At 33.9% G+C, this 22,974-nt stretch overlaps 2 protein-coding genes across 2 annotated transcripts; both read left to right on the top strand.

Moving 5' to 3' along the window:
- The first annotated feature begins 11,497 nt into the window (after window positions 1-11,497).
- On the top strand, window positions 11,498-12,463 carry LOC114717959 (pectinesterase inhibitor 11-like). The gene has a single exon (XM_028903213.1). It carries the CDS (start codon window positions 11,545-11,547, stop codon window positions 12,184-12,186), a length of 642 nt encoding a protein of 213 aa, XP_028759046.1. The 5' UTR covers window positions 11,498-11,544; the 3' UTR covers window positions 12,187-12,463.
- A 5,269-nt stretch (window positions 12,464-17,732) lies between these two features.
- LOC114717964 (pectinesterase inhibitor 10) lies at window positions 17,733-18,359 on the top strand. Its single transcript, XM_028903218.1, has one exon. It carries the CDS (start codon window positions 17,733-17,735, stop codon window positions 18,357-18,359), a length of 627 nt encoding a protein of 208 aa, XP_028759051.1.
- The last annotated feature ends 4,615 nt before the right edge of the window (window positions 18,360-22,974 follow it).

The raw sequence follows: 22,974 nt of genomic DNA, 5'->3' as shown, positions 1-22,974 counted from the left end.
CCAAGTTATGTTGTTCTATTTCACTTGTAGCTGATTTGGAAATGTTATTCTGATCTAGTGAAATTAGTTTCAATTGTTAGCTACTGATGGTTATCTGATTTTGAAATCACTAGATATAGAAGAATCTTTGTAAACTTGTTTTGAATTGGAGGTAGTTTATAATTCAGGTTGAGAAAGGGATTAATGGTGAGATTGTGGTCTAGCTCCTTGATTTAAGTTTGGGGGATAGTTTTTCTTTATTTTTTTTTTTTTTTAGGTTAGTTTTCTTCTTTTTCTTTGTTTTTGTGCTTAGTTTGTGTGTGGTGTGCTTTGTTTGTGTCCTCTTAGCAGGTAACAATCCAATGGCCCCCAGGAAGAAAGCCCGTGCCACCTCCCCTGATCCTCCAATTAAAGAGCTCATTGAGAAAAGAGGGTTGCATTTCGAAAGAGAATTCCCGTGCAAAAATAAATTCGGGTTCTATAAAAAAGCAAGGAAGCTTCGTCTCCTCAATTTGATTGGTCCCAAAGGTGAGGGGAATGAGAAGTTGGTCAGAAAATTCTATGTGAGGGTGGCTACAAACTTGAGTAATGAGCAGTTTATAAGGTGCAAGCGTTTCCTCATTACTCCGGTGAGCATTAGGAATCACTATGAGCTTCCCGAGGTGGACAAGTGCCAATATCAGTATTATCTCAACCATCAGAAGGAGATTCCCCTCGATGCCATCTCAGCAACACTCACCGATTCTAAGGAGATGTGGGTGCGGCCTAAGAGAGGCCAGGCATATATCCTGAGAAAAGACATGATACCGGAGGCCAGGATTTGGTTGCATATTGTTACAAGAAACATTATGCCAACCACGCATCTCAGTGAAGCCCCAAGGAATCTGGCACTCCTGATTTATCTACTTATGATCAAGGCAACAGTAGATATACCAAAATTGATCTTTGATGCTATCTGGGATGCCTGCAGAGCCCACAATACAAACCTCGTCATGCCTCACCTTATCTCAGATTTGCTATCGAAAGCAGGGGTAGAATGGAAAGACAAAGACCGCAAGTTCAAACCTGTGTCACCATTCAACTACTCTAACCTGGTGCCTGAACGAGAACAACAACGGATCACTGAAGCCCTGTTTGCTGAACAATTCCCTGATGAGTATAGGAGGCAACAGGAAGCTCAAGCCAGTGCCAGTGTTGACCCTACCACTAGAAGCTTGGATCTCCTTCATGAGAAGTTGGACAGAGAGATACGTCACAGGAGACGTAGACAAAGGCGCATGGAGGAGTTATTAGTCCAGATTGCAAGGAACTTGGCCATTGATGCGCCGGATGTGGAGGATTCAAGCACTGAGGCAGAGTCACCGGAAGAGGAGCAAGAAGCTGGAACTTCTGGTGCTGGTATTGGCTCGGGAGATGATATGGCTGTTGATCCATATGAAGAGGGTGCTGAGGATCAGGGGGATGAGCATTCTGAAGAGGAGGAGGACTAGCTGGGGCCATTTCTGCTGCTGTTGTTGCTTGCTTTGCTGTTTTTATTATTTTTGTGTGTTATTTGCTTCTATGATTCTGGCAAGGCTACTGATGGCCTATTGAATTGATTCTGACTGTTGACCAATATCTATCATTGCTGATTTTCACAGCATTAACTATTGCGAAATGATTGAACATGTGAATGGTTAACAGATCTTTTGATTGATTAATTTGTGGATGTCTTTAGTATTTAATGATTTCATAATGCTTATCTGATGATGATACTATTGATAGTTGTGCATACTGATATACTTGTACAGGAAGCAAAGCGAAATTTTGACCTTTCATGCAGCGAATTTATTGTTTTTTTTTCAATTCTGCCTGCATGCCCTGATCCTTACTTCCCATTGTTGACAGTGAGGACACAGTCAATTTTAAGTTTGGGGGTGAGGATTGAAATTTTTGGATAATAGGACAAAAGTTTTGTGGATAACAGAATTATATTTGAAAATTTTGTGGATAACAGGGTTATATTTGAAAATTTTTGAAAGGTCATTTTGTTGAGAAAATTTTGAAACAGCTGAAACAGTAGAAATTTTGTCAGCTTAAATTTTTGCTCGGTTGATTTTATGAAATATAAGCTGAAGTGGCAAGTGGTAGTTGAGGATGTATGAATGGTCCAATGATTGAACAAAATGCTTGGTTACTATGCTTGATAGGAAGTTTTGAATTGTTTTTCGAGACTTGATTTGTGAGGTTGAAACCTATGTTTCTTTAATTTTGGAGAAGCTAATGCACTAAAAGGGTCAAGACATTTCAAGGGGTTATGTTGAGGTCGAGTGGATAAGTTAGCCTATATACTCTTGTTTCAACTGAATTGTTTCATAACCTTCTTATGATTTCTCAAAGTTTATAGTTTGTTCTATATGAATTTGAAAAAGGATTAGGGCAGTTCTTAAATGCGTTTGAGCCTTTCAAGCTGACCTTATAGGTTTTATCCTTTGAACCCATGCTTTGAGCTTTAAAAATATATATATATATATATATGTATCAGTTTTGTTTCAAACCCTAACCTCTTCCTAGCCCAACACCAATTAAGAAAAACCATGAAATCCCTAGCTTTGAGATAAATGGAAGTTGAAAGGATAAGGGGTTTGATGAAATGTGGAGATTTTGAAAGGTTGAAAAGGGTAGTCAAGTATCCTGACAAGTTAAAGTGTCAGGTGCTAAGTTGTTTTTTTTTTTAAAAAAAAAAAAAAACAAAAAAAAAAACAAAAAAAAAACACAAAAAAAAAAACAAAAAAATATTTGTATATTTATCTATATACAAATAATTGTGGTACAAGTTTGGGAGAATGAAAGTGGTTGAATTAAGTTCTGATTGTTGGATATCTATTTATCTCAAAGTATTTGTATGATCTACTTTCCCCTTTCTTTCTTAAACCATTACCTCTTGGCCACGTTATAAGCCGAAAAGTCCCTTTGATTTCAAATGTATATGGGGTGAGTTGTAAACAGAGAGAGAGAAGAAGTTAGGATTATGAAAGGATACGGTTGAAGGTTAGTATGTTGGCTAAAGTCTCTCATTCCACTGAAACAGTATCTTAAGAGATGCTCATTGACTCTATACACACACTCACACTCCGAAATCATTGAAAGATTGTTTTAAGTTCATGAAACTTGTTTCTTTGGGTGATTCAATAATTTCCTATCCTGTATATTGTCTTGAGCATTTAATGAGGATACAACTGTTCATACAATCTTTAATGTGCAATTTTGTCACTTAGTCGCTGGTTTGTTGTTTTACTCGAGGACGAGCAAAAAGTGTAAGTTTGGGGGTGTGATAACCTCTCAAAATTCCTACTAAATTAAGCTGATTTAACATTCTTTTATTGGGTTTATAAGTCAATTTTGCAGGAAACAAAGCCTGAGGAGAGTAAAGAATGGAGGAGGAGCTGAAAAGAAGCATCCGCCGCGGCCTATGGAAGAATCCGCCGCGGCGGATCACACAGAGAGGGAAAGCTGAGCCTCTGTGAAATCCGCCGCAGCGCCCTGATGCAGCCGCCGCGGCGCCCTAGCTATATCAGGAAGCAACCCGTTCGGTGAAATCTGCCGCGGCCTATTATCACGTGCGCCGCGGCCCCTGATTGACAATCCATTCTGTAATAGGCGCCGCGGCGCCTGAAGCAATCCGCCGCGGCGCCTGGCCCCTCGCAGCTGTGCGTTTTACTTCCTAACTTAAAAAATTAGGGCTTTTAGAGGGAGAGAAGGGTTTTTTCAGAGGGAGTTCGACTTTTGGAGCAATCGGGGAGGCTGGCTCTGCTAGGGTTTGGAGTTTTGAAGGCTTGGAACTTTTGGGCTTGAAGCTAGAAGAGATTCAAAGCTTGTATCTTAAATTTTCTGGGTTTCCTTCTTCTTCCCTTCTTGTTTCTACTATGACTACTAGATATTCCTATAGTTGTAGTTCTTTACTTGCCATGTATAGCTAAATCCGTTTTTCTAGGGTTATTTTGATCTATTGTATGGATTGAGATTTGGGTTTTACTATCTCTTTAGTGTTAATGATAATATTCAGTTGTTTTTACTTTGAGCTTAATGCTTCCTTTTGTCTGGCCATCATTTGGATTGATTGATTGATTAGTTTAACTTGAGAAAGTTAAACTAATTCATGAACTTTGGTAAAAACATGCTAGTCCAGAAATTTATGTGAGTGAATAGATGGTTTGTTGATTGATCAGATATGTATCTATTGACCTAGCATAGACTAAGTGGGTTCTGGTTTTTAAAGAGCAAACTTTCAAACAAATGCAAGAGATTGCTGTGTTTTGATTGTGTTTGCAACATTTGATTTTGACTTGAGAAAGCTTAATCAATTCTATAAACCCAGGCTAACTGAATTTATTGTGAAACACTATTTGAGAAGAAATTAATCCAGTTTCATGAAGTACTTTAGTGAAGAATAACCCTAGTCTATTAATTGTTTCAAGGTCGATTCGATTTTATACTGCTTTAAACCATTGTTTTCTTAACTTTCATTTCACAAACTCTTTTACAACAATTATTCCACTTAACCTAATCAAATACACAATGACGATTTTTCAACTCATCTAGCCTTAGTCTCTGAGGGAACGATATTTTTTATATTACTTGCGACCCGTCCACTTGCGGTCAAGTTATTTGGTGAACAGTTGTCTGAGACTAACTTCTTTAACTAGAATCCACCCTCATTCGTAATTAATCAAATATAATAAACAAAATAAATTGTAAATATTAAATCCAAACATTAGAGAGGGATTACACTAGGGAATTTTTAACTCAGGCTGTTATAAGGCCCAAAAAGGCCTCAGGCCCAAGGATTGTCATTTCCTAATTATTATTATTTTTGAAATGGGCTCACAGGAGTGACATCCCCTGTAAGGTTAATCATTTTGCTTATGTTTAGTACTGGGTAGTACCTCAAATGAAATTATCTTTAACAAAAGAATACCTGTGCTTAGCAAGAAATTTTTTTTTTCAACTATGCGGTTAATCAATTTATCTATTGTAGAGGTTGGATCTAGCTAAAAAAACTAGCCCTTCACAACATGACGAATTAAGATTCAAATCTTAGTTGGAAGAAGTGCCTATATTTAGTATTTAATAGTGTCTTAAACAAAACTTACGGAGCATACTTGTACTGAAAAAAAAATATTTATCCGTTCCATCTTGAAAAAAGTTTTAAAATATATAAATAATAAAGATATAAATTTTGAAAATATACGTCAACTAGAAATTAATAAGGCAAAAAGTTATATTTCCATTTGAAGATAAATTAAAATTCTTCTTTAAGTGTGGAATATTTCCTTACAAGAGAATCAAAAATAATATGTGTAGCACATGGTCTTTTTCTGGAAACCAGGGATTTGGACGGTTTGTCCGAACTGAGGAACTGAACTGTTGTTTTACAAAAGCAGAAAGAACCTGTTTTTCCGCAGCATTTTTGGACACCAGAGCAAATATAACTGGTTCAGATTTTATGTGTCTTGTTTTCTTAAAGTATTTCTTCTTTTGTAAGATTTTCTATTAAACATCTAGTTAAAATACTATGTTTAATTTGCATTTCTTAGTATGAAAAAAAATTAGAATATTTAAACCAATTTATCCATAAAACCTGGACCGTCAAGATTTATCATCTACCCTTTGGAATATCAGCATCACTTATGCTATTGTTCCAACGGCAGCAAATTAAAAAAGTAAGTCCAAAGTCCAAGAATCAGATTGGATAAATAATATCCAAATATGTGCTCATTATTTAACGAAGAAGGGATTCGAAAATATATGCTTTAGGAATTAAATCAATGACCTCTTAGATCATTAGGATCATCAAATCAAAGGACCTACACACACACACACACATAAATAGTCATTCTGAAACAGCTTTTATCATCATATTCTCCACTACTCTGCTAGACATATTAATTACATTCACAGCAGCGAGATCAAAATGAATATGGGTGATGAGATCAGTAAGTTGAAGTGCTTCATGTTGGTTCTTCTCTTGGTTTCTGCAGGATCCATATCAGAAGCCAGGCCTTTCACAAGTTCATCAGTACTGCAACAAAATTATGAGGGTAATTTCTTGGAGAGGTTGGATCTGAGTGATATCAAGAAGGCCGGGCCAAGCCCTCGAGGTAAAGGACATGGGGTACCCTCTTCGCCAAGTGAAGCACTTGAAGGCTCTCAATCCCTTATTGCTGGTGTAGGACACTTTGATGCTGGACATTAGTTAATTAAGTTTTACTTCTATTTGTGTAAGATTACTTCACATAATGAATAAATTGAATTTTATTATTATCTACAGTCAAATTAATTAAAGATGGTATATGCCCTTTTTGCCCCCTTTACAAAAGGAGACTATGCTTCTAATTAGTCCTCCAATATCCCACTTCTCTTCTCTTTTTCTCTGACTCAAACCACTGCAAATTAAATTTTAGAAATGTAACAAAAGAACAAATTAACAACCCGAGCAATAATTGGAAAGAGCTAGAGAAAAACAACGAAGAGGCTATTGGATCCAAATTCACCTTTTTTTTTTTTTTGGGGTTTACGAGCGGCAAGAAAAGCTTGAAAGAAAAAGTCAAAACAAATTAACTAGATGAGGAGTACTAGTGATTGCCCTCAGCATATGGTTTGTCTAGCAGAAAACCTTCTCTGCACCACGAAGCCACTTCTGGTATTAACACAACCTGCGACCCCGCAACGTGATGAGCTGCTCTAGCCATACTATATCTGCACAATGGTTGATCATATTGGGCTTACGTTGTTGCATTTTATGACTCTATATATAATACTACATCCGATTCTTAATACCACTTCCGTTCCTTGATAGAAAAGCCAGTTTAATTTGACATTCAATTAGTTCTAAATATAAGACTTTAATCTACTTTTTTCCAAGGTAGTCCTTGTACTAGTTGCACATATTAAATGTTCATCAAATATTAGTTCTAGTTAATATACATGATTAGCAATAATATTTTAAGAAAGATAATACCTTTTTATTACCAATAACAAATTCAACTAATTTCCTTAATCTATTCAAATTAGTCAACTAGTGCTTATATTAAGGACTAGAGGTAATATAAGATATATTTAACTAATTTAAATATATTAAGGAAACTAGTTATATGTATTATTTATTTCTCAAAAATATGTATTGATTTTCCTAAAATGTCCTATTAAATCATTTGCATTAAACCTTTTGATGCAAACTCCCTTAATATATGTAATGAATAAAGATAGTTTGAAAAAGAAAAATAAAATAGTATGCGACGCTTAATGGATTAAAGGTCTTATATTTAGAAAAATTTAATATAAGGGAAAATAATATAACCTTTTGAAGAAAAATTAAAATTCTTCTCTAAGTGTACGTGAGATTTTTTTTTTGTTTAACAGAAACAAAATCCATTAAGAGATTTTATATATATATATATATAATGGTTCTTTTCTTTGAAAGAACCAGGGGATTTGCTTTCTTTGAACTGATTATATGATCTGTTGTTTAACAAAAAGCAGAAAGAAACTGTTTTACAGTAGCAGATTTGGACACAAAGCAACAAATTAAATATAAATGGTTCAGATTTGATATTGAAAAAATGTTTATACATAAAATCTAGACCACCCTGATGTATCATCTATGGTTGGAACAATCACCATCACCACTATATGTTCTTGTTCCAATAATAACAGCAAATTAAAAAAAGTAAATCCAAAGTCCAAAAATCAGATTCTATAAAGAAAATCCAAATATCTTCAGCATTTAATTTTAAGACATGAAAAGAGACCTGCACGCACATATAAACAAGGCATCCTCAAACAGTGTTTTGACCAAAACATGAATATGGGTGAGATGATGAGTAAGGCCAAGTTGTTGTTCCTGATGGCTCTTGTCTTGTTTTCTATCTTCGCATCAGAGGCCAGACCCTTCACAGAGTCACCAGTGCCACATAATAATTCTGAAGATTCTCGGACACGTCGGCTCTGAGTAGGATCAATTATTCTGGGCCTAACCCCCCAGGTGGAGGACATGCTGGAGGAGGGGGAGAGGGACCTCCCAACAGCCTGAATGCAAAAATAAATTATTGAACCTATCTGCCATTATATATATTTTATTTCTCCATGTAGGTAGAAAAAGAAGATTATGCCAAGTGGCAAGGGTATAGTGGGTTATGAGTTCAAATCCTCTTAATGTTTCCAACAATAAGAAATGAAAAAGAACATGTTTCTCTCTCTTTAAAAAATTTTTTCTCCCCACCGTCTGCCCATTTCTTCTTCTAACAAGATTTTACTTGTGTGAAAGAAGTTTTTTTTAAAAATAAATTGATCAATTATATACGAAATGAAGAAAAATTATGCAGTGCCAATTGATATCAATTTTTCTGAGGTGCCATTAAACTCAGAATGGGCATTAATCAAAGTTTTCTTGTATGCCATGATATCGAGGTTAGTTTGGCCCACAAAAAAGACATTGATGTGGGTCAAAAGAAAAGTTGATATCCCATAATACCTTAATTAATAACTCACATTTATTTACATGAAATTGCACCTCCGTGACCGCGAGATACAACGATTGTTTTGTAATCACCAAGTAAATAAAAAAATGCAAAAACTTAGTATTGATACATTTATTGAAATTAGGAATTGATATTATGGCCAAAAAAATAGGAATAAATATTTATTGAGATTTCATTGTAATTAATTTTAACTCCAATACATATGGTAGGGTCTAGTTAAATAAGAGACTCAACCCCTAATTAAAGTTCGGACTTCAAACTTTGTAAATAAAATATGTAACATACCTTATACTAGAAATCTTAATTAATGATGTCTAGCTATTTACAAACCACTCGTGAGTTATTCGAATCTTGTGAAAGACCAACTTTTAACAAATTTTCTAGAGAACTGCACGATTCTAATGCTCATTTGTTGAAACGGTATTTTTTCTGAAAAACTTCACATATTCATAATTAAGTCATCAATTATAAATTCAAAATCAGCGGTTCAAACTCTAACTTTAAGCTCTTTGGCAGTTCTTTACAATAAATTTAGAATCGGTTTCATTTCTATATACCCCTGGTCCAGAAATTCTTATCTTTTCAAACTATGCAGGTTAGCTTTGTTGAATTAATTACTAGATTTCCTGTCCTAACTTTATCTTAACTTCTAAAATAAATAATCTAATTCATGACTATTTCAAACTAATTTACCTGTATATATAGTCTATTTCAAGATTGACAAATCTACAGGCGTATAAATCTGACAGTTTACCAACATGCTATGTCTCCATTCAGCTTTTACTTCTTATATATGGAGACATTTACAACCCAAAAACACATTTAGATTTTACAACCCAGAACGTAATTATAAAACGTTAAACTAACTCATAAAAGTTTAAAATTCAAAAATCATAAAAACGTGCTTTCTTCCCATCCACCTTAGCTATATATAAAGCTTCCCGCAGCTTCTCTTCTCTTTTCCCTTGGATACATTATGGATCCTATGGTTTATACACGTACGATTCATTTTTTAAGAACCAGGGGATTTGGTTTCTTTGAAATGATTAACTGTTGTTTAACAAAAGTAGAAAGAAATTGTTTCATAAACCAAACCAACAAGTATAAATAGTTCAGATTTTGTATATCTTTTTCGCTAAAAAAAATATTTAACCTTCAGCAAAACTTTCCACAAAGCTTGCAGTTAAAATAATGCCAGTTTTATTTTGTATTTCTCAGGATAAAAAAATAAAATATTGATAACAGTTTATACATAAAATCTAGACCGCCCAGATTTATCGTCCGTGCATGGTTGGAAAATCGGCACGCATCATACTATATGTTATTGCCTAATAACGGCAAATTTAAAAAGATAAATCAAAAGTTCAAAAGTCAGATTTGGTAAGTAAACGATATCCAAAAACATCTTCACTATTTAAGGGATTTGATAGATACTGCTTTTAATTAATTCAGTAAGATATCAAAAGACCTACACACACACACACACACAAGCCATCCTTAAACAGCCCTTAGCACCAGATTCTCAACTCACTACTCTGATAGCTATATATTAACTTTTCATTCAGATCAGTGAGACCGAAACATGAAGGTGTGTGAGATCAGTAAGCTCATAATAAAGTGCTTCCTGGTGGTTCTTCTCTTGTATGTCTTCGGGCTTCATCAAGTCAGAGCGCATACCACTGTTGACAAGGGCGTCAGTGCCTCATAATTCTGAGGATTTCTTGGACATGTTGGATCTGAGTGGGATCAATGATTGTGGAGGACATGAAGAGGGACCGCCCAGCAGCGTCTATTGAAGCTATCTGCCTGGCATTATATACACATACGTAGAAAGAATATTATGTTGAGTGGTAAGGGTAGGGTAGGTTATGGAGGGATGTTAAGGATTCAAATCCTCCTAATGTATCCAACAATTAAAAGTATAAAGAAAATAAAAGACTACGCTTTTTTTCTCTTAACTTTCTCTCCTCCAATATCTGTCCTTTCAGGAGGTCAGATATTTCTAAACTTTAAATCCTAAACTCTAAATTGAGATTTCAAATTAAAAACTTTCAACTTCAGAATACCAAAAATGGTTGGGTCTAGTCAAAATAGACTCAATTATATATCCTTAGCTGCTTGCAAACATTATTGATCTAATGCATGTAGTTTTCCAAAAACAATATTTATTAGTGTGTAATCATCGATCCACTATTCGCAAATAATGTTAATAATAATGAAGTTCCTATAATAATATTAATAATACTTTTTATAAATTTTAAAACGTAAAATTCCACAACAATCTGAAAATTTTGCCTTTAGATGTGTTAAGTCATCAATTTCAATGTCTTCTTTATGGGTTGCTTGGCATCGGAAGTCTCAGACATGGGGCCTTGGCCACCACTTTTTCTTTCGCGACCCCTTTAACATAACAGTTCTATATCACTTTCCAATAATGGCCTTCAAGACAATCAATTATCCTAATCTCAATTTTTTCATGCTTTAATTATAATTCACTATTTACATGTCACCAGATGTCAAAATCGAGTTATTTTAGGTTAAAATAATTTCTTTTCCTTCTTTATAGTCAAATATCAGGATGAAATAATTACTAGTCAGCAGAGGTCGATAATAAAATATAACACATACATATTGTATATGTATAATGTGTGTTTGCGTGTGTCAAGTTTTTCCCAGAAAAAAGAAATCTTTTCCTTTGCCAAACTGCCGGCCTTTAATTGCTGGAACGAATAATTCAAGGATTAGGTAAAATTAAGCATGCTTTTAAATAAAACATAAAGAAAAAAATTTATTAGACGAATACACATGCCATTCATTTACTCTTTCAGAAATTTAAATGTTAATTATTTAGTCAACGATTTAATTTTAATATAACTTTTAACCTCAATAAGAGAAATGGCATTGTTGTAGTTACACGTAGCATTCATTGAGAAAAATGTAATTTCATTCGAAACTCGCCCTCCCTACTGGCCTACTTATTACATAAACCTTCAAGAGCTCAAAAGCTCCAACACAAAGAACAGTCCGACAACAGAAGCAATCCACCATGATAACCGAACGCCTTCATCTCCTCTTCCTCTTCCTGGCCACCGCCTCATTCCACTGCCTCCGTCAATCCGGCGCGCGCACCATTCTAGTCGACCCCACCACCGACTCCAACCCCAGCGCCGCCACATTCATCCGCACAAATTGTAACGCCACCCTCTACCCCGGCCTCTGCTACTCCTCCCTCTCTCCCTACTACAACGCCATCCAACAGGACTCCGGCAAGCTCGCTCGCGTCGCCATTGCGTTGACCCTCACTAAGGCCCACCGCATGACCTCCTACCTCTCCGGCCTCTCTCGCGACGCCGACTACAGCACCAACTCCCGCGCCGCCTCAGCTCTCCGGGACTGCTTCACCAACCTTGGGGACGCCGTCGACGAAATCCGCGGCTCGCTCAAGCAGATGCGCCAGTTAGCCATCATGGGTGCCGGCGGCGAGCAGTTCAGGTTCCAGATGAGCAATGTTCAGACGTGGATGAGCGCAGCACTGACGGACGAGGACACGTGTACGGACGGATTCGAGGATGTGCCGGAAGGTGCGGTGAAGACGGACATATGTGATCGGATGAACTACTTGAAGGAGTTCACCAGTAACGCCTTGGCGCTGGTGAATAGTTACGCGAACAAGGAAATGCGTTATTAGATATTACTTTCAATAATTACTACTAATAATTAGTTATTAATATGTAGCAGTAACAGTGATTAGGGTTCCATCCTTAATTTTCCTTCCAACTTTACTGTTTACATGGTGATTTTCTGTTCTTGTTTTGGTGAACGTGTGAAAAGTGTGTCCCTCTTTAGTTAAGTCAAATGTGAATTATGTGTATCGCATTCTTCTGTTTTTAATTTCTCTCAAATATATATTGTACCCTTGATTAGTGGTTGTGTGGCATTTTTGTCTCTTTCGAAATTATGAATTACCCCTTTCGGTCTTGAACATGAGAACATGCGAAGAATTGGATTTACTCTTAAATTTAAAATGTTAATAAATTTTCTATTTTATATTTTTCATTTTTCTTAAGATAACTTACAAATTGATATATAATCTAAGCGTTATATAGAAAGATTTTAAAGAGATCATACCACATTTGTTACAATTGACTAATTTATCTAATTTTTCTCTTATATTAAGAATTGGGAGCAGTACATATAACAATCACAGTTATAAGAAGGTAAGGCAGAAGAAAAGAAGGTGGAAGTGAGAAAGGAAAATGAGACATAATACCCCACCAAATCCAAAAGTGATTGTGTTATGGGGAGGAGTGATAGCTAATTGCGCCGATGAATGCGTCACGTACATACGAGTCTCTTTGATTTTCAAAATTTGTTCTTGTGTGAAAACTTCATCCAAATTGCCAAATAATTGAGAAAATGGTTAACAGATGGATGGACGGAGGGGTTAGAGGGCACGTGAAGGTAGCCTTTGATGAGGGGGAAATGTTATATTGGCGTCTGTATTAGTGGTATCCAATGAAATGGGCTTCTGTCATTGGGATTTAATGGATGCAAAAAGTCTAAATAAACTGTTTAATTAATTTTAAATGGTCCAAGGGCCATCATTAATTAATTAACTGAGTTTGCAGGGTCCACTATCTAGTACGAGCACCGAAATGCGTGTGTAGTTATAGCCTTATGTACAGTGGGTGGAGGCTCATAGTCATAGCCATGCCACATCGCTCTTTCACACTCGTTCGTTTTTATCTATGAGCTTCAAATTTAAAAAAGTTATGATTTATTTTATAAGCTTTAATTTGACTTTGTGTTAATATTTAATACATTTTTTCTATTTTGTCATTAATTATTTATTTTCTCTCCTTTGTTACTCTCTCAGTCTCTCCTATCACATTTCTAACACATTCTCCTAAATCATTTTCCTTATTTATTATAAGAGTGTATTTGAAAACAAAAATATATTTCTAACTTACTTGTTACTTTTAACAAATTTTAACTAATGGTTCATAATCTGTAAATTAGTTATTTAAAGTTTACTCCTTTGGTCCTATTTATGAGACATTGAGATTTTTACATGGATATACAATTAACAATTTTATCATTTATTTATTATTGTGTTGACTTTGTTTATATAAGGTATAATATATATTAAATAGGGATAAAGTTAAAAATTTGTTAAATTTAAATGAGAGTTAATGAAATTTAATGTTTTCTTCACTGTGTGAAATATATTAGAAATGACTTATAAATAGAAACAAAAAGTATAAAATAACTGGAGGGACTATGTCTCTTACTTTTACTGTAAATGAAATCTCTAAAGCAGTGGGTATGAATGATTATAGGCACTTGAAAAAGTTTATATTCCGACTGCCACAAACTCTCTTTTGTATTTCTTACTATTCTTCAGGCCAATTCAAAAAGTTAAAAGCTCCATCTTCCTGTGATGATTATTCTTGTATCATTACTGACATCTATCTTAAATATTCATCATTTCCCTTTAGCATAATGACTTCAGCTTTTTCTTTTTCTTATTATTATTATTATTATTATTATTTTAACATGGTGCCTTGTGGCTTGGACCCTTCAAATTCTCTCTAGGCAACAAGCTTACGTGTCCGGTCCCTTCAGGGACATCTGGTAAAACTGGAATCATATATACAGAGCCAGTATGCTTATCTCAAGACAACACCGCCTCTTCTTACAAACATGTTATAAACAGCCACAGGGAGGAAATGATTTATATAAAAGAAAGTAAAAGGCCGGAGATAAGAAAAAGGAGTTGGGCCCAATCCACTTCTCTCCTGTGTTTTTTTTTCCAGCAAGAACAGTCCAAATAAATTAGAGATAATGAGCAAAACAACATAATTATGATTCCTTTGAGCACATCTGATAATATAAGTGTCGTATATAATTGAGAAACAAAGCAATAAACTATGGATATATAGTATAACTCTGTAGCGGCAATGGATTGAAGTGAGATTGTAACTTGTATGTATATACATGTGATGAAAATCAGAACCACTTTTGGTGCTTATTATAGTAATGAACATTATGATTAGGGCTGGTAATATCGGCCAACTCGTGAGTTGTGGGTTGGCCTGTGACGATTTGAACCCATAGTCGTGTTGAAAAGGCTTGTTCGAAGGTGAGTTAACCCGCCAACACTTATTTGTTTGTTTTTTTTTTGAAATTTTTTTTACTTTTTAATATTTTTTTCTTATACAATATCCAAAAAATATAATAAATTTTTTATTTTTTCTTAAACATTTGATTGAAAGCAACAAATAAATTATATGGGTTTTTTTATTTTTTTAGATAAGATATAATAGATAATAATATAATTATAATAATTAAAAAAAATTTAAAAAATAAAAAAAGTAAATGCGCAGTGGGTTTCGAGCCTGACGGTGTTGGTTAAAAAGAATCATTAACTAGCAGGTTGGCCAAACCCGCCATTTTTGACAATTTGGACCCGCGGGTTCAACTTATATTATCAGCTTTAATTATGATATTCATCACTGTGGTGAAATCTATATCATTCAAATACGGTTTTAATGGTTTAGATTTAAAATTTCCAACTAATAATTTTTAACTCAAAAATTGTTTTTTTTTAAAAATGTATAGTTAAGAGATTACATTTATTTTGGGTTATATACCATTTAAAAAAACATTTTTCAAAAAACAGAAGTTTAAAAATTTAAATCTTAGTCATTCATATTAAACTTGAATAGTTGAGATTTGATAAGCATCATGGTACTTGTTATACGATGAGTACCGAAGCTAATTCCGATGAAGATCGGATATAGTTATAATACCAAAAGTCTCCTGTTGAGTTTGATATATACAATGCTTCCATTAAGAGTAGCAGCTTGTAACGCATGAACTCATCAGCGGTTGTTAAGAATATTAGGCCCAATATGAGGGGTTGTGTATAGGTGTGCACACATAACCTGAACCTTTGTTTTTCTTAAACTAGATTTTGAGACAAATTCAAATTGAAACTTATAAAATAAACTATATCTTTTTTAAATTGAAATTAAAAATTAAAAATAGAACTGGAAGCATAACCAAGAGTGGTGTAAAATAAAGGGCCATCTCTTTTTTTTTTTTTAAAAAAAAAAAGTTTATACATTTTTTAACTAAGATTTCTAATTGTATTATCGATGTTCATTGGTTTTTGTAATTTGGCCAGACAATAATGCCTTACTCAACATAGGCTTTCCTAATTAAATTGAGAAATCCATATTATGTAAATTATCTCAGCTACCCAGCTATCTAATTAACATATTCATAGATTATGAACGCTATACAAAAAAACATAGATTTTCTCGCAGGCTTTTCCCTCAAGAGAATTGAATTCCCTAAGCTTTTATCTCTTGGATTTCTTCTCGTGAAAAGAAACTTTTAAAAGATTAAAAAGATAAACTAGAGAGAAAAGAAAACCATCAAGAACTCTACAAGTAGATATCTCTCCTACTTAATTATTATACACAAGAGAATCAACTTAAGTCACGTCTAGCTTGTTAACCCTCACTTGCATGCCCTACCTAAAATGTGATATATCTCACGTAAATGTTGGCTACGCCAAAAACTAGACTCGGTTAGTTTGAATTTTCTATGGTCCAATATTGGTCCAAATTCCAAGTTTTCTCCGTCAAAATCTGTTGATCATTAATTGATGTAAATTCTTTTTCTTCAATGTTTTATACTCCGTGCGATTCAAAATATAAATATCAAATAAAAAATTTAAACAATTCAAAAAACATTGGCTAAAGATAATAAATGTTTAAAAAATGTAGTTTATTTTCCTAAAACACTCTTACTTATGAAGAGGGTCAGTGGGAGAGAGAATGAGTGAAAAAAGAGATGAAAGAGAATCAGTGAAAAAAGATATGAGAGCGACATATAATTAATTAGGAATGAAAATTGAAAAACTGTATTAAATGATCCAACAAGCTCAAATGAAGCTTATAAAAGAATCAGATCCTTTGAAAGATTTGATTATTATATTTTGAATCAAAGTGAGTACTACCTGTTGATTATAAAATCCCAATCCATTTTGTCTCTCATCTTTTTTCAAAATATCTCTGTTGATTGTAAGAGGTATTTACCAAAAAATAATTCCAATCATCCAATGCACATGATTGAAGATGATGGTTTAGGAAATTGTGATAAATAATCAATTTAACTATATCATTTTCTTAATATCTCTAAATTAGTTATTTAGCTCTTATCTTAAGCATGGGGGATAGTATTTTCTTAGAACTTGAATTCTTTCTAGTTTGTCTCCCACGCCCGACTTACGCGCCTTTCAGCGTTGAAGAATTGAAGTCATATTTGAAGCAATATGGGAGAGAACTGAACATTGAAAGAAACCAATCCATCACCAGAGGATTCAGGGAAGCTTCCATTACTTTTTGCATATTGAATACTTAAAACCAATCGAAATCAATCTATGCAAATATTTCGCACTTTGCCATGGATACGTCTGTGCGTGTATTAATTATTGATTCACGAATATGTTTATCAATCTTTCATTCTTAATTTTTCTTCAAATCTCATTTTTATTTTGTGTATCAAGGAATCATAGATTACGAACAAAAATTAAATTAATTTCCTTTTGTGTCATATATTTCACACTGCCATCGTCCATCGGGTAATATATAAAGGAGCGTATTAAAATTCTTTGTTAACATATACTCTACATATATGCATAGAAGTGTCTTCGTCCATTGAACATGAAGAGATACAGTCACTTATTTTCAAGCCAACAAGCAAATGCATCCGATCGACACTTCCAATCAAGGCCATATATATGTGGAAATATATTAGATTTGATCATTTGATGAAAGGGAACTTATTCACCTTTCATTCACAAATATATGTATATAATAAAATTGTAAATTAAGCGAAGTATATAATAAAAATAAAATTTGTTCTTTTTAAATCTCTTCGTATATATTTCATGTACCAAATGATGCTAACTTAGTAACATAAATTATTTTTCTTTTACGTCGATATAATTCCATTCCATATGTATTAAGATCGAAGATTTAGGACGCATCCTTGCGGCTATAAGTAGAATTCAAAAATCAAAACAATACCGGATGGCATTATTGTAATTATATGAAAACATAACGGGCAAATTGGATTCCCACACCACTTCGAATCCTATTTAAACCCGGCCAGTTTGATTCGATTCTATTACCCGAAAGCGTCGAAGCGAAGTAACTGACGATGAAAGCCCTAAGCCCTCAGCTCGTCTCCTTCCTCCTCCTCGTCGCAGCCACATTCCACCTTCTCCCTTTACCCTCAACTGCCACCGCCACTGGCGAAGCCCCCGCCCCCGGCCCCGTTTCTGTCAACGACGATTTCATCCGGTCAGTTTGCAACAACACCATGTACGCTGACCTCTGCTACTCATCCATCTCTCCTTATGCGGCTGTCATCAAGCAAGACCCCTCTGCACTGTCTCGTGTCGGCGTCACAGTGGCTTACTCAGTGGTCGGCAGGGTAACGACCGATGTCACCGGTCTCTCCCGCCAAGCCAAGGGCAGCGCCGCGGCCGCGATCAGCGACTGCATTTCCACCCTTGGCGACGCCAAGGATGGAATAAGTGACTCGTTAGGTCAGCTCCGACAGATAGAGGCCGGCCGAAGCGGTAATTTCAAGTTTGCGATAGACACGGTGCTGACGGAGATGAGCGCGGCGCTGACGAACGAGGAGACGTGCACGGACGAGTTCCAGGATGAACCGGAAGGTCCGGTGAAGAAGAAGGTAATGGATAGCGTGACGGAGGCGAAGAAGTTCACAAGCATCGCCCTGGCGTTTGTGAATTATTACGCTCAGAAAGGTTCGCCCTAAGAATTAGTTCCTGAAACTTTCCTTTGATTGATTCACTTGCCCAGAAAATTATAGTGTTGAGATTTCTCTAATTTTCTGATTGAATAAAACGACGATTAGAATATCAAATGTGAATTTGGGATCAATTAATCTAATAGAGTTATACTTTTGCTTCTTTCAAAATAAGTATTTAGTTTTTATTTGAATGAATGTAACCATGCACTTTTTTTTTTTTAAATTTTGCTCGAATTAGATGCTTTTAAACATTATTTTGTTCATGTTCATCGTTACTTTCATTTTGTTCAAATGTGATATTTTAAAATTTAACATGTACTCAAATATGTGCCTTTATTGCTGTTAATATCCATCAAATTATAATGTTTCGCTTCATTCGTGGCTTGTTGGTGATTCAACTTTGGTAACCTTTCCATCAAATATATCTGATAATCTTCCAACAAAAAAAACCTGATAATCTTATAACGAAGAAAAGCTAAATTTCTATCGAAATAATATTGTGCTCTGAAAATAAAATTTATAAGAATTGAAGATAACGGTATTTTAGCCTAAAAATTGCTCAAGAGAATTTTCATTGCTCTTCAGTTTATATTTCTACATGGAGTCGAGTCAATCGGAGGGTTGAGCACGTCAGGCAGACCCAATTATTTCCCTCCAAATTTTTGCAATGTTTTTTTGTTGATTTTTTGTTCACACGCTAATTTGTAGTCAATATGTAGAAAAATTAGGTAATTCTCATGAAGGAATAGAAATAGCCATTTCAGTTTCGGACGATATTTATTCTCATTAATGAGGAGCACTAAATATGCAATTAAATTTATTCAAGGTGTTACAATCACAGTGGAACTCAATAACGAATCAATAATTTCGATATTAAGGTGCACTAAATTACAAATAGCGTTCTAGAAAAAATTTATGATCCTAAATTCCTAGCTATAAGGCAGTTTCTGTGAGTTTTTGGAGTACTTAATTAATACTCCCTCCGTTCCTTATTATAAGAGACGAATAACCGAATTACGTTGATCAAAACAACAGTTAAAATTACTTAAGAATAATCAATGTGTAAAAGGTATAATTTTTTTTCCAAAAAGGCCCTCATTAATAAGGAAAGAGAGCATGAAAGAGAACAATGGTAAATTATTCAAAGAAAGAGAAGTGGGAAGGAGAGAGAGTGTGAGTTGGAGACAATAAATATGGGTAAAATAGGAAATCAACACAAAAAAATAGAGACAACTTTTAAGTGTCTCTTATATATAGGAACATGCCATAAGCATCAAATGTCTCTTATAATAAGGAACGGAGGGAGTACTTTTCTCCAAAAATGCGCCTCTTTAAAGAGTGTAAAATGAGTATATAATTTATGGAATAGACCAACTTGAAAAGCAATAAAAATATAGAAGAGAGAGGATTGAGCAAGAGGAAAAAGTCTTCTTAGCATATTATTCCATTTAAATGGCCTGGCATACCTTGTATTTATAGGCAAAGAGTTAGCGGATAATAAAGCCTATGAATGTGGATAAGAGTTGAGTCACAAAAGTGATGGAATAGAAGACGGTGAAGATACTTGAGAAATGATGAAGATATAACAATGAGATGGGCATCCACATAAAAACTCTTGATAATTTTAATTGAGAGTATTGAAGACGAATTTTATAAATTAATCGCCTTTTCTAAGTTTTACTGAATTGATCATTATAAATGACTCATAACCAGAAAGTATACACTACATGAAGAATATCAAGGAATTAACCAATTTGGGCATTCGGATTTAATAAGGCGCCACAATTTAAAAAAATCATAGTGGCAGGGCAATAAAGTAAGAATAGTCATTTTTACAATGAATGAATATTATATATAGATAACAACAACAAAAAAAAAACCTAGACTGGTAGAGAGAATTCCTAGTCCTGCACATCTATACCTAAACTGTAAGCAATTTTGCATATCATAAAATTTAAGTCTCGTTCTTGTTTAGTGTATGGAGGACGATTGTCTCTTTCATTGTGTACAAAATTTTTGCATAGCATAAAATTTAAGTCTCGTTCTTGTTTTTCATGCAAAATATGTCTTTAAGGTTACTAAGAAAAGCTAATTGCGTTCCAAGACTAATAATGATTCTATAAGTTATTGTTTATTTACATCTTTTATATGCTACAAAATACATGCACAGGAAATTAAAAAAATACTATAACTATGTTTATTTTCATTGTCATAATTATTTATAAAATTCTATATAAAAAGTAATCAATTTAATATTTATTCAATGTTTTAACTTATGTCAATTTTTAAAAATTTCAATTGTATTACTTATCTTTTTTTTTAAAGAAAATCAAACTCATTAAAAATTTCTGTCCTCCCTCTCCATCCCCTCCAATAGCTCTGTGCATCAAACATGTAAAATCTAGTCAAGTTGTAATATTTTTTAGGGAAATTTGTTAAGAAAAATTCTATATTAAAAATTTGATTGGTGAGAACAACTAATAATTTATTATACACAAAATTTTCATATTCTTATAAATATTGTATACAGAAAATATCAATACCTTGATTTAGGTTTCTCAAATTATCCCTTTTGTTTTAACACATATGAATTAGGATTTGAACTTTTGACTTCTAACTATACCATTTGAGCTATCTCAAGTAACAGCTTAAAAAGTACTCTTCCGGTTCTAAATATAAGACCTATTTTGCAGTGTAAATTACACTGCAAAATAATTCTTATATTTATGTTCGGAGTAGTATTTGTTATTATAAGATAGTTGTGTATGATTGAGGGGAGGGCCAAGGGAACATAGAATCATAGAACACTTAGAAGAATATGGACAAAAGGAGGATCTTGCGGGATTATGGTTTATACACAAGTAGAGCCGGGAAAACGGGCCGAGCCCGTCGGACCGGCCCTTTTAGGCCCTGAAATTATGAGGGCCGGGCTTGATATTTTTTTTTAAAATGAGAAATAAGCCCTGGAGAGCCGCAGGCCGGCCCTTTTAAGCCCTTTTATAATTTTTTTTATTTTTTAAATTTTTTATATAATATTAATGTTATTAATTTTTTACATTGTTAATAATATTTCAAATATTTAGGTATTATTATCATTTTAAAATTAAATTTAGTTTTAGACAATAATTTATCCAATTAAATTTTTAAAAAGTGGGTTAATTTGAACTTTAATAATGATTTGATTTATATTATATGCGTTGATATTTTTAAACTATATATATATTTGATAATAGAATATTTTTATACTTATATAACTTGTGATTCTATAATTTGAATTAGAAATTCATGAGTTTCAACAACAATGTTTCTCTCATTAAAGTAAAATAATAGTTAGATTGCAAAGTTTAAAAATAAAATTCTTATAAAGAAGAAAAACTTGATATTTTTGTTACGAAAGAAAAGCATACTTATGAAGAAAAATAATTAATTATAGTGATGATGAAGTTTCAAAAGATTAATGATAGTGTTTATTTATTGCACAATTGCATTATAGATAAAACTTTTAGATGTTGTTATCTTGTTAATGAATGTTTTAGATGTTCTTAGATGTTGATGAATATTTATATATGATAATATTTTATATTTGTGACTTAATTTTATTCATATTTATGTCTTTTATTAATAATTTTATTGGTTTATTTTTATATTTTTATAAAAAAATATGATAAATATAAAAAATAGTATTTTTTCTTAAACGGGCCAAAAGCCCGCGGGCCGGCCCTGGCCCTGTAGTTTAAGGGTCAGGCCTAGCAAATTGGGGTATTTTTAAAATTTCAGCCCTGAAGGGCCGGCCCTGGAGAGTCGGGCCAGCCCTGATTCCCGGCTCTATACACAAGACAATAGAAAATAGAGGGCTTGCCCCACTCAGGCCCTCCTGACCGACCCGGCCGGAACCTACCAGGTCCAATATGTGCCATTCTTCTCCTCCATTCCAATTATGGTTTGTTGATCTCTTTTGACCAGTCTTTTCGTCTCTCCATCTTCATTTGTACTTATCCTTCAAGTCTTCTTGAGCCCAGCCTGGTTTTGTTTGCTCGATTCGAGAAGAGTCATACAAGATACAGAACTGGCCTCTGTGAAGTTGGAACCATTTATAAATTCATTCTTAAAGGATACAATAATTGGTGCAATTCGATTCGAATAACATTTACATATATATATATATATATATATATATATATAAAGAAAGCAACTTGTGTCCTCCCAAATGCAAAATATAATTGTTACGTGGTTGACCTTTATAGGTCTTCACTCCTCTGCAGTCTGCACATACGACAAGAGTGAAACACTTGTGAATATATTAAAGTTCCACAAATTAAAACGATGTAATTAACAAGTCAATGTCTTCTTATTCAAACTCCTTATATCATCACACCTCTTCCGAGGCCTATGGATAGTTTCAACTACCATACATATATAATGGATAAACATGTTTCTCGAAAACACTTTGTCTCTAATATTTTACCTTTACTCACTTCCTAGTTCCTACCTAATTAAGAAAATCAAGGTATATAACCCTTTTAACTTTCTCTTTTTTCCCCCTAATTTTTATGATACGGTAAAGGGAGTACTTATTTTTGTAAGGAATAATTACAAACTACCCGCACATTCATATATCTAC

The sequence above is a fragment of the Neltuma alba genome, unplaced genomic scaffold (genome assembly GCF_004799145.2).
Source record: "Neltuma alba isolate B1F8T4 unplaced genomic scaffold, ASM479914v2 tig00011783_pilon, whole genome shotgun sequence".
Taxonomy (NCBI): Eukaryota; Viridiplantae; Streptophyta; class Magnoliopsida; order Fabales; family Fabaceae; genus Neltuma; species Neltuma alba.
The sequence above is the reverse complement of the archived record's forward strand: the minus strand, read 5'-3'. Positions and strand labels throughout refer to the sequence as shown.